The sequence below is a fragment of the Asterias rubens genome, chromosome 10, assembly GCF_902459465.1.
Source record: "Asterias rubens chromosome 10, eAstRub1.3, whole genome shotgun sequence".
NCBI lineage: Eukaryota > Metazoa > Echinodermata > Asteroidea > Forcipulatida > Asteriidae > Asterias > Asterias rubens.
The window spans coordinates 19,994,876-20,007,859 of NC_047071.1; the positions used below are offsets into that span (position 1 = coordinate 19,994,876).

The 12,984-nt window shown below is 41.5% G+C and overlaps 1 protein-coding gene across 1 annotated transcript in view; it reads left to right on the top strand.

Annotated features, from left to right (window-relative positions):
- Positions 1–9,255, top strand: part of LOC117295828 (integrator complex subunit 3-like) — a 33,258-nt gene extending 24,003 nt beyond the window's left edge. The window contains exons 28-32 of the mRNA XM_033778597.1: positions 2,136–2,306; positions 3,577–3,671; positions 4,130–4,202; positions 6,348–6,501; positions 8,178–9,255. Coding sequence (XP_033634488.1) covers positions 2,136–2,306; positions 3,577–3,671; positions 4,130–4,202; positions 6,348–6,501; positions 8,178–8,261 — 577 coding nt within the window. The 3' untranslated portion in view covers positions 8,262–9,255. The remainder of the gene's footprint in view (positions 1–2,135; positions 2,307–3,576; positions 3,672–4,129; positions 4,203–6,347; positions 6,502–8,177) is intronic.
- The last annotated feature ends 3,729 nt before the right edge of the window (positions 9,256–12,984 follow it).

The following is a 12,984-nucleotide window of genomic DNA, read 5'->3' on the forward strand; positions in this document are numbered from 1 at the left end:
ACCCTCCTCTTCTGGTTATAAGTCAAGTCTGTCAGAAGGGAGGGCAATTCAAAGTCAAATCGTGCCTAAAAGTCTATAAATTCCACTTAAACTACTTCTTTCATTAGTACGCCCAGGAAGTCCGCTATCGGTTTCAGGCCATGAGATTCCTATTAGAGGTCTGTATTGGAGAAGTGACGTTAAGGTGTAATGTTTAGACACCTCGGGCACTAATTCAATAGGAATCAGATGCAGCCATAAACCACCTGGTTGTTGCTTTAAAGAGGAATGCCACTTTAAAGCTCTTTTAAATAGTGATTTAGTACACTTTTAGGCAATCCAGAGACTGCTGTTTGTTTTTGTACTTTTAATTCTACATATTCTTCAGTTTTTCAGAATTCTTGGTCAGATTGTTTATCCACAGTCTTTTGTTTATTTGTAACGCTTCTCAGATTCAAATTTTGGGTAATGAAAACCACATTACTTTGAAGTGAAATGTTTCTCAAAATGCTTTATAGTACCGAAATATGCTGTATAAACCAATAGTTCCGATTGCCATTTATTTTAAGAGTGTTTACCAAACACAAACTTTCCCTTTAACAAATGTGACGTGACAATCAAGCTGCAGCCGAAGCTGAACCTTCTGTTAATTCAGACATTGCTTAAGATGACTTGTCAGTATCGTCAAATAGTGATTTATGTAGCAGGACTCCAAATTTACACTTGACCGCTAGACCAACGTCGGACATGTTGACTTATGACTGGACAAATCTGGCAGTCTTGTTTCAATTAAATAGTTATGCCTAAATGTCACGTAATATGTTAAAATAGTTTTTTTAAGAAGAGGTTCAAATATTGAATTGGAGTCTGATAAATATCTTTCAATTCTGTTGAGTATTGGAGTCCACTTATCCATAAGGCAAATATCGTTTTCCCTTAATGCGTGTTAACAAAAACCAACCTATTTCTCGGTTTAATTCTGGTCTTTTAAAACAAAGCTGGTCCACTAGTGAAATAACTGAGATACAAGTACTGTGGTCTTGTTGATTTCCCCCCCCCCCCAAAAAAAAAAAAAAAAAAAAGTAAAGAAAAATTGAGCGCTGTATTGTGAAATCACCTGATGCTTAGCAACCTTAACTCTCAGTGAAACTGTAGTAAGTGACGTAGGAACTGCTTACAATGTCGGTAAACTATAATAAACCAATGAGCCAGCTAAAAATTAACAGCTAAGGACAAACTCGGACAGTGTACACTCTACAGTCGTTTTGGCGAGTAACCCAATGCTGATGCTAAGCAATAGTTTTTCAAAATAATGTACCCCTTTTTATTGAGTTGTTCAGCTGAACAACAAATCACTCAACTTAAAGAAGTAATCAGCATGTTTAGCAAGGTATTTCTGCTTAGTAGGATTTGTCTGGAACTAGCAGGTATTTTTTTTACTGACAGTACAAAAAGTAGCTAAACACAAAACATTTTTGCTTACCAGAATAAGGTTACCAACCAAAATGACCATAACAAAAACCATATTTGACTGGTTCCCTGTTAAGCTTTGATAAGCAGAAATATCATAAGCAGCTAAATGAAATCCGGGACCCTGGACCCATTTGTCTGAAGCACCCCTTTAAGTGTTAATTGATTAGAGTCGAGGACCGTGACCGCACTACAGGCTGAAAGTGTAGACAAGCAATTTAGATGATTTCCTATATGTGTGATTTATTAGGCTCGTGCGCTGGGTGTTTTCCCACAGTGTTGCCAGATACTGTGTGTGGTAGCTGCGGACGTTGACCGAGTGTAATCTAGGGGGGAAGGGGTAAAACAAAGGAGTAAGAGCAGGGGGTAAATCTGGAAGAGAAGGGCTTGAGGTAAAGGTTGATATTATGGTAGGGTGGGTGGGGGACAGGAAGTTTGATATGTGTGAACCTAAATTTAATGTGAGATTAGCGTTTGCAGACATGATATTGCTCTTCTTGTTAAGCTACTTTGATTTGTTTAAAACCTGTCAATCCAGGTTTTGAAACCTCAAGGAGTTTAGCACTTGTACTAGATGTGATTACTCGATGGTCTTATTACATTCAGTATTTGTCTGTGGGGAACCAAGCCTCAAGACAGTCAATTCTAAATTGTGAGAACTTCTTGTTTTTCCTTTTTGATTTCAGAATATCCTTGGAGTTGTTGAAGCCTTTAATGTCTCGCCCGTTTAAATATGGAGACAGGTTTACTTCATCTATATTGAGTTACTGGGCTGTACAGGATGAGCAGCATCTTGCTGACCTCATTAAGACTTTACTAGTCAGAGCAACAACATCAGCCAAGAGGTTAAGACAAAGGTAAAAAGACACTTTGGTCTAGGGTTTATATATGTTAAATACACAGAAGTTTGGTTTAAAATAAACATTACCTTGAATTGGGCATTGTGAAGGTTTTTGCAGGAAATTTGCAAAGTGCCGACCCAAATAATTATCAAGTAATAAACCACAAGGAAAACTGACAGGGTAAATTTAAAATAATCTTGGGTTGAAAAAAGAAAATATGACAAAAGTGGGATTTAAACCTGCGACCTGCGGACAGATGAATGTTCTGGTTCTCTACCAACTGAGCTATCTAGCCCCAAAACGGACAAAAGGGGAGACCTCTAGCCCCAAAACGGACAAAAGGGGAGACCTCAGTTGATAGAGCACCATCACGTTAATCCAGAGGTTTCAGGTTCAAATCTCGCTCTTGAGCAATACACAAATTACATTCAGAAGTAGCTAGAATGCACTTTGGGCTAAATTACATATAGATGAACAAATTTCAAAGAAATTGTAACCAACAATTTTGACCGATGTAAAATGTTCCCTAATGTACCATCATAACTATGGTTCTTTGTTCCCGGTGCAATTGTTGCAACTGTTAGAAGTACCCACAGCTCACAAGATTTGAACACACTCAGTGATTTTTATGATGTCTGCTCATGAGTGCGGGTGTTCTTGTGGGTTGAAATCTTTGTATACATTGCAGATTAAACATCATTATGAATGCTAGTGTTTTAAAACCTTCTTTATAAAATTGTATTTTTAACTTTGTGCTTGTGTCTTTCATTGTTTGCAGGTTTTTGTTGTACTTCATGTATTTGAATAATCATTGAATTATTTTGTTTTGCAAAACTACTTGTATTTTAACTTATCTTTTTCAATGCTTTTAGTGTTTTGCCATTTTATATATATATATATATTTATTAATCTGCTTCTGTATTTAATTGCTTAAACTGCTATATGTCCACTGAAAGTAATTTGTTTATTAAATTTTTAGGTATTTTTATTGCGTAGGTTGTATAGTTTTTATTGTGAGGTGCTTTGGGGTATTTTACACAAGGCGTCATATATACATGTATGCCTTTATAATATTATTATAATTCATTATTATTATCAATAATAACATTAGGTTTAACGTTAATATTTATGCAACTATTGAGTTATCTTTATGTAGCTAGTACTTTATCTTGTAACTAGTACTTTATCTTTGTGCAACTAGTACCTTACCTTTGTGCAACTAGTACTTTAGCTTTGTGCAATTATTATGTTAACTACACATTGTATCATATTCAATTATTTTCAGGCAAGCCAGTAAACCTTCCAACATCCCGTCTCCAGATCAGATCCTTGGCCATCTTGAATCACTCAGGCAAACTTGCGCAATTAAACAAACAATGTGTAAGTCAATAACTTGATACAATTCCTGCATGGGGGCATGTAAACATTTCCCGGTTCTGCTTCTTTTCTGGTGGCTCGGTTTTCCCCCGCCGTGCCGTGAAACCTAAACTCTGCATTTAATTTCCAAACAGTACACACTACTTGCACACAAAGAACGGAACATGGCGTCAAGTTGCACATCACGAAGATTGTGCAGAGAGCTTGGCACGTAAGTCAGGAACTAGACCCTTTAAATGGCAGAAATTAAGGTTGTTTCCGAACATGGTGCTATAAATTAGTTTTTGTGATTGTCAAACCAATATTGCTTGTACACTTTCTAAAAGGCTGGAACTGTTCTTTACCTATGTCCCCTTTAATCTCAAAGTTGTTCAGCCCTTGTGTCACATTCCTCTTTATATTTCTTTGATAGTCCATTTCTGTTTGAGTTGATTTTATTTTTCCCTGTTGTGTGTTTTTAGTTTTCAGTCAAGAGGCTGTTCTTCAGGGTTTACAGACGGTGCAGAATGCCTGTACAGATTCCCAGAAAAGAAAGTAAGTCCCTGTTGTTTGGGTGTGTTGATGGGATGTGGGTTTCATTGAAATGAAAAGTAACATGGCACCTAGTTTATCCTGCAACTATAATGGCATCATAAACAGTACGCCCAGTTTAGCCCATATGCATGGTAGTAATACCAAACATACTGAGTGTTTACCATTGCCCATAAACGTAGAGAGTGTGCCCAGTGAATCCCATAGCCATGAGGATATTGGATCGGCAGTAAACCCAGTTCACCCTGTGCCCTAAGGCAATACACCCAGCTGACCCCATAACCATGAGTTACCCTATAACCACGCTGATATTGATAACATCAGTAGTACACCCAGACTCCCCCCATAACCACGAGTTACCCTATAACCACGCTGATATTGATAACATCAGTAGTACACCCAGACTCCCCCCATAACCACGAGTTACCCTATAACCACGCTGATATTGATAACGTCAGTAGTACACCCAGACTCCCCCCATAACCACGAGTTACCCTATAACCACGCTGATATTGATAACATCAGTAGTACACCCAGACTCCCCCCATAACCACGAGTTACCCTATAACCACGCTGATATTGATAACATCAGTAGTACACCCAGACTCCCCCCATAACCATGAGTTACCCTATAACCACGCTGATATTGATAACATCAGTAGTACACCCAGACTTCCCCCATAACCACGAGTTACCCTATAACCACGCTAATATTGATAACATCAGTAGTACACCCAGACTCCCCCCATAACCACGAGTTACCCTATAACCACGCTGATATTGATAACATCAGTAGTACACCCAGACTCCCCCCCCATAACCACGAGTTACCCTATAACCACGCTGATATTGATAACATCAGTAGTACACCCAGACTCCCCCCATAACCACGAGTTACCCTATAACCACGCTGATATTGATAACGTCAGTAGTACACCCAGACTCCCCCCATAACCACGAGTTACCCTATAACCACGCTGATATTGATAACATCAGTAGTACACCCAGACTCCCCCCATAACCACGAGTTACCCTATAACCACGCTGATATTGATAACGTCAGTAGTACACCCAGACTCCCCCCATAACCACGAGTTACCCTATAACCACGCTGATATTGATAACATCAGTAGTACACCCAGACTCCCCCCCCATAACCACGAGTTACCCTATAACCACGCTGATATTGATAACATCAGTAGTACACCCAGACTCCCCCCATTAACCACAATGAGAATATCTGCACTACACCCATCCTACCCTATAAACCATAATGATACTTCATACAGCACGCCCACTTGACCCCATAACCATAATGATTATCTACAAAACACCCAGCTTACCCCATAACCGTGTGTAATAGTGTCGCTATTATCCCACAAAACTAATTATCTTGGAAAGTATGGCTACTTGCTACACAAACTAACATTACTTTAGTCTAAAGATTAAGATTATTCTTAAATCAGTAGTATTTGAAACATTGAGTTGTGCGGAGACACCATGTAATAAATCTTTTCATTGTGGGGCTTCTGAGAAGAACCATTGCTTTAGAATCACCACAGCTTATAAAGAGATTTATTGCACGGAGTCTCCGTAAACCTTACTGGAGAATCTCAAATCAGGCATAATATTTGTCCTACTGGCCTTACTGGAGAATCTCAAATCAGGCATAATATTTGTCCTACTGGCCTTACTGGAGAATCTCAAATCAGGCATAATATTTGTCCTACTGGCCTTACTGGAGAATCTCAAATCAGGCATAATATTTGTCCTACTGGCCTTACTGGAGAATCTCAAATCAGGCATAATATTTGTCCTACTGGCAGTAAATTGTTACTAATGAGCCAAACAAGTTAATAAAAGCCAATACCATAAACTAGGCCCAGCTTTTTTCCAGGGTCAAATATCATTTGGCAATTCAGGGAGAGCCAGACCATCTGCCATATTTGTGGTTCTTTGGGTAGCTTCTGCAGAGCCCTCTGAAATCAATGCTCAGGAGACCTTGTGGGTTTTTACCCTAAAGATAGAGAGGACCACGACTGCCTCCCATTTCTCAGAATGTTTTTTTCTTTTTCTAGTTTTTCTAGTTGAATGCATTCCAGAATGATGTGTAATAAACATATCCATTTATTTTGTGGCCTTACACAGATTCAGTGACCTCTTTGGTCTGACGGAGGACCTTGATGATATGTCTTCAAGAACGACTCGTAGCCGGGTCACCAGAAGGTCACCAGGGTCATCGAGTCCTAAGAATAGGAAGACAGTCCAAAATGATGTAGAGTCATCCTCCGAGTCTGATCAGGTATGGACTATGTAGCGGGGTTTTGGTAGGGGTGAAGTAGGGCATTAGCAACTTTCTGTAATAATACCCAAGGCACCAAGAGGGCATTAGTAGAAGTTGAATAAGGCTCAAGTTGTCTGTGATAATGCCCAAGAAACCCAGAGTATAAACCCAGAGTAGTGGTGTAAGTAGGGCAATAGCAGTTGTTTGTTATAGTGCCCAAAGAACACAGAGGGCGATAGTGGGAGTAGAATAGGTCATTATCATTTGTCTGTAATAACGCCAAAGGCACCCATATTTTTTTTAAACCTCCTCTCATGATTGAGTCAACTGAACAATTCCAAACCACACAACTGGCTTGAGGTTTTTGAATGCTCAATTACCTCCAAGCGAGACGTTGAGGCCTGGCTCTACGGAAAGGAGTCACATACTTGCAAAGCATGAATTGCAGAACTGCTCGCCAACTCCCATCTTGAGCCTTTCCCCTCTTTCTTTTCCCCGACATCCTGTCGTTTGGGGGAGGGGGGGTGGTTGGGGGGGGGGTTGAATGGCCGTAAACACCCACACCTCTAGCCAATAGCCTGCTGCTTATTGGGGGGGGGGGGGGGGTTGAATGGCCGTAAACACCCACACCTCTAGCCAATAGCCTGCTGCTTATTACAGACTCAATAGCCTGCTGCTTATTACAGACTCTGGCCGAGCAGGACTTCCCGATCCAGCCGCTGTAATTGCTGATCAAGATCTAAGATCCAGAGTCCTAGATTCATAACAGCTGTCTGTCATCATAGTAGCTGCCATGAAGCCTTTCCTTACCAATATACACAAATTTGATTAATGCAAATTTAATGGATTTGATTTATCTTTTTCTTTAATTGGATTAAAGGCCGTGCACACTATGGGTAATACAATTAATCTGCTAACAGATAAACATTTTCAGAAGCTGGATAAGATGCAACAATAATAAAATCTTTCATCTGTTTGTGTAGCTGTGGTTCACTGTACATGAAGCTCCTTTCACACATCCGTTTGTGAACAGTTATGGCTCCCTTCTCACAATTAAAAAGCAGCAATTAAGAAGGGTGTGGAAGCCCTAATTCCATCAATGTTTCACTTTAGACAATTGCAACCAGACAGTCAGTCAATTAAACTGCAGCAAAATTTGGGACTAATGGCCCAATTCATCTGGCATCATTATTATATTTAGTATTTATCTTAGTGGCGCCATTTTAGAATTTATGTGTCCTCGTGTGTTTTACAGTAGAATGTGCATTTTAGGCGATGTGATATCCAAAATGTTTACATCGCGGTGGCATCAATTAGCTTACAATAGTTATTACAGTGATCTGGCATCAAGAAGCTAGCAATAAGTATTACAGCGATGTGGCATCAAGAAGCTAGCAATAAGTATTACAGTGATCTGGCATCAAGAAGCTAGCAATAAGTATTACAGCGATGTGGCATCAACACGCTTACGATAATTTCTATTTTTGCATTTTAGACTCCCAAAATTTATTACAAATACAACTAAATCAAAAACCCTTCATGCATCGAAACTAAACAAGCTGTCATCATACAATAGGAACTCAGTCTTTTAAGTCTTTTTTGCAAAGGCAAGACGTCAGATTCCATCAATTTGAAGAGTTCTTGGGTTTCTTAACTCAATCCCAACCCCTCGTTCCTTTCTAATTTACTTCCAGGATGAAGACATGTTGAGCAACAAACCAAAACCAGCGAAGAAAAGGAAGAAGTCATCAGCGATTGGTGGATCTGACAGTGATTAAGATAACAGCCTCTAGCCAAGGCGTTGCTCGTATTCTTCTACTTCTTTGTTTCCTCCATTCCCCCTTTTTTTTTATTGAATTCATTGATAGCAGATTTAGTATTAGTCATTGATTCTTTGTCATTTATTTTTTGTCTCCCTTTTTTTGAAATCCCCGAACGTATCAGGGCTGGAAATGAAACTTTGGGCTTTTGCTGATTTTAATCAGACCTGGCACGTTGAGCGGGGGGATTTGCTGAAGGAAAGGCAGGTCCAAGTTTAGGACATGTTCAGTAATCGGTTCTTTAATTCCTCAGAGGATGTCAAGAGCTGATTGAGATGTCTATAAATGAAAACCATCAGAGGGTCTTTTGTTCGTTTTTGTTTTGTTTTTGATAGCATACCAGACCCCACTGTTTTACTTGAATTCCGAGGGACATTTAAAGGTTAACTGTTCATGACCAAGTCTTGTGTTTCTCTCATTGGCTACTGTCTTGGGTGACCAATTGCATAATTGTCTCCTCTCTTGCATCCACCAATGCTGGGAGGAGTGCCCCTTCCCATTTGACGGGTTAACCCCGACCATCTTCACCTCTCAGAGTCAATCAGGTTGTCATGACGTTGTTTTGAATCAATAATATTTGTGGCTAAGCACAAGATGACCGGGAACCAGTCCTGCAAAGAACTGTCAGCAAATGAGAATGTCTTACACAGACCTCAAGTGAGTGAACTGTCTGAGGGGGTCTACTGGGCCCAGGTGCCCCATTGTATTAGATATTGCTCCCAGAGTGACATCCATCATTCAACCGTTCACTTTACATTGAGAGTAAATCCTTATCGAGTGAAGCCAATTGGTGGAAATGGGTTATTTAGATTACAGGAAATGTTTCAGCCACTTCCTACAACTAACAAGCAGAAAGCACCAGGGCTCGGTTCCATTGAGCTGCTTCAGCACAAGAAAGCAGCTAAGCACACCAATGCTTACCAATGCTTACCAGATTATGGTTATCGTTCAGCAGTATTTTCTGCTTAAGCAGCCCAGTGCTGAACTTTATAGAGCTACTTAAGCAGAAAATATTGTTTCAACAATTTTTTCTCTGCAGCAAAAAACAAAGATTTTCTCTGCAGCAAAAATAAACTGGTACCAGTCACAGATTGTACATGTGACATGGTATTTTGGCTGGTAACCTTATTCTGTAAAACTTTTTTGTGTGCTTTGCTACTATAAAAGTTTTTGCCAGGGTCAAAGTTGAAATTGTGTCAACTTTCAATTGCGTTGCTCAGAATTAATTGTTTACTTACCTCACTCGATATTGTTATCATGAATTTATTGTCTTGAGAATATGCCTTTCCCAAAATAGTTTTAATGTAGTGGTATTACTCAACATTGGGGGGGAGGGGGGGGTGCGCATAATTTGCCATAGTAGTGTTGCATTGACCGGGTTTCAACTTGGAATTTTCAATTTGGAGAAATATTACTCCTCTTTAAGGTTGTGAACTTAACAATTCACCGAGTTACAGAAATGTACAGTCTTCATATCTACTGTTTATAACTTTCTTACAGGAGATACAATTGTATAACACACCATGTTTATCAATAACGTTGAATTCTTTTGTACAAATAGAGTGAAAAATGTACATTATGTAGAAATGTAAATATGTGATTTAAGCAGAAAGAGAAAAGAAATCTGTTGGAATACAGAAAAAAATGATAACAGTCAGAATTATTTATTTAGTTTTGTATCCCAGGGGAAACCCCTTGACATAATAATTTACTGTGTATATATTAGAGTACATTGTCTCCATGGATAGTATTACACAAGGAAACATTCACATCAATCTAACTGCAGGTTTCAACGGACATGCTCACTTCTCATCACCGGACTAGGGTGGTCTAGTGGTAAGGATAGCTGCTCTAGAATACAGGGTGTAGGGGGTTCGAATCCCACCCTCTATGGACTTGGGAAAGCACTCTAGAATACAGGGTGTAGGGGGTTCGAATCCCACCCTCTATGGACTTGGGAAAGCACTCTAGAATACAGGGTGTAGGGGGTTCGAATCCCACCCTCTATGGACTTGGGAAAGCACTCTAGAATACAGGGTGTAGGGGGTTCGAATCCCACCCTCTATGGACTTGGGAAAGCACTCTAGAATACAGGGTGTAGGGGGTTCGAATCCCACCCTCTATGGACTTGAGAAAGCACTCTAGAATACAGGGTGTAGGGGGTTCGAATCCCACCCTCTATGGACTTGGGAAAGCACTCTAGAATACAGGGTGTAGGGGGTTCGAATCCCACCCTCTATGGACTTGGGAAAGCACTCTAGAATACAGGGTGTAGGGGGTTCCAATCCCACCCTCTATGGACTTGGGAAAGCACTCTAGAATACAGGGTGTAGGGGGTTCGAATCCCACCCTCTATGGACTTGGGAAAGCACTCTAGATTACAGGGTGTAGGGGGTTCGAATCCCACCCTCTATGGACTTGGGAAAGCACTCTAGAATACAGGGTGTAGGGGGTTCGAATCCCACCCTCTATGGACTTGGGAAAGCACTCTAGAATACAGGGTGTAGGGGGTTCGAATCCCACCCTCTATGGACTTGGGAAAGCACTCTAGAATACAGGGTGTAGGGGGTTCCAATCCCACCCTCTATGGACTTGGGAAAGCACTCTAGAATACAGGGTGTAGGGGGTTCCAATCCCACCCTCTATGGACTTGGGAAAGCACTCTAGAATACAGGGTGTAGGGGGTTCGAATCCCACCCTCTATGGACTTGGGAAAGCACTCTAGAATACAGGGTGTAGGGGGTTCGAATCCCACCCTCTATGGACTTGGGAAAGCACTCTAGAATACAGGGTGTAGGGGGTTCGAATCCCACCCTCTATGGACTTGGGAAAGCACTCTAGAATACAGGGTGTAGGGGGTTCGAATCCCACCCTCTATGGACTTGGGAAAGCACTCTAGAATACAGGGTGTAGGGGGTTCGAATCCCACCCTCTATGGACTTGGGAAAGCACTCTAGAATACAGGGTGTAGGGGGTTCGAATCCCACCCTCTATGGACTTGGGAAAGCACTCTAGAATACAGGGTGTAGGGGGTTCGAATCCCACCCTCTATGGACTTGGGAAAGCACTCTAGAATACAGGGTGTAGGGGGTTCGAATCCCACCCTCTATGGACTTGGGAAAGCACTCTAGAATACAGGGTGTAGGGGGTTCGAATCCCACCCTCTATGGACTTGGGAAAGCACTCTAGAATACAGGGTGTAGGGGGTTCCAATCCCACCCTCTATGGACTTGGGAAAGCACTCTAGAATACAGGGTGTAGGGGGTTCGAATCCCACCCTCTATGGACTTGGGAAAGCACTCTAGAATACAGGGTGTAGGGGGTTCCAATCCCACCCTCTATGGACTTGGGAAAGCACTCTAGAATACAGGGTGTAGGGGGTTCGAATCCCACCCTCTATGGACTTGGGAAAGCACTCTAGAATACAGGGTGTAGGGGGTTCGAATCCCACCCTCTATGGACTTGGGAAAGCACTCTAGAATACAGGGTGTAGGGGGTTCCAATCCCACCCTCTATGGACTTGGGAAAGCACTCTAGAATACAGGGTGTAGGGGGTTCGAATCCCACCCTCTATGGACTTGGGAAAGCACTCTAGAATACAGGGTGTAGGGGGTTCGAATCCCACCCTCTATGGACTTGGGAAAGCACTCTAGAATACAGGGTGTAGGGGGTTCGAATCCCACCCTCTATGGACTTGGGAAAGCACTCTAGAATACAGGGTGTAGGGGGTTCGAATCCCACCCTCTATGGACTTGGGAAAGCACTCTAGAATACAGGGTGTAGGGGGTTCGAATCCCACCCTCTATGGACTTGGGAAAGCACTCTAGAATACAGGGTGTAGGAGGTTCGAATCCCGCCCTCTATGGACTTGGGAAAGCACTCTAGAATACAGGGTGTAGGGGGTTCCAATCCCGCCCTCTATGGACTTGGGAAAGCACTCTAGAATACAGGGTGTAGGGGGTTCGAATCCCACCCTCTATGGACTTGGGAAAGCACTCTAGAATACAGGGTGTAGGGGGTTCGAATCCCACCCTCTATGGACTTGGGAAAGCACTCTAGAATACAGGGTGTAGGGGGTTCGAATCCCACCCTCTATGGACTTGGGAAAGCACTCTAGAATACAGGGTGTAGGGGGTTCGAATCCCACCCTCTATGGACTTGGGAAAGCACTTGGTTTATATTGCTTACAGGTTGAATGGCACTCTGAACAAAAACAATTAACATACTGCTTGATAGCTCAGCTCAGTCAATCCGGAGGTCCCAGGTCCAACTCCCGCTAGCATATTTCTTTGTTCAACCCCAAAAGATGGAGTTTAACAAGCAACATATGTTCAGTCACAGCCATTTTTAGAAATGGTGCACACCTATTGAATATTTCATATGAACAGGAGATGCCATTTAATTTAATTGCATCACTAACATTGTTCATCTGATATGCAATTCATTACACCTGTTAACTGCTCCAGCCTTTCCTGTGCACGAATTTAGCCCGTGTTCAGGATGCTTGCTGTTAAAGTTATGGTCTTCAATTTGTTAGGGTTGGCAATACTGCTTGTTGAGGGCTATGCATTATTGCTTTGATTCAAGGGAGAAAGTTAAAGGTATGGTGTAGCACTGTTTATTTTTACCATGGAAAAAAATAAAATACACCTATTTCTGGTAATTGAAACCAAGGATGCCT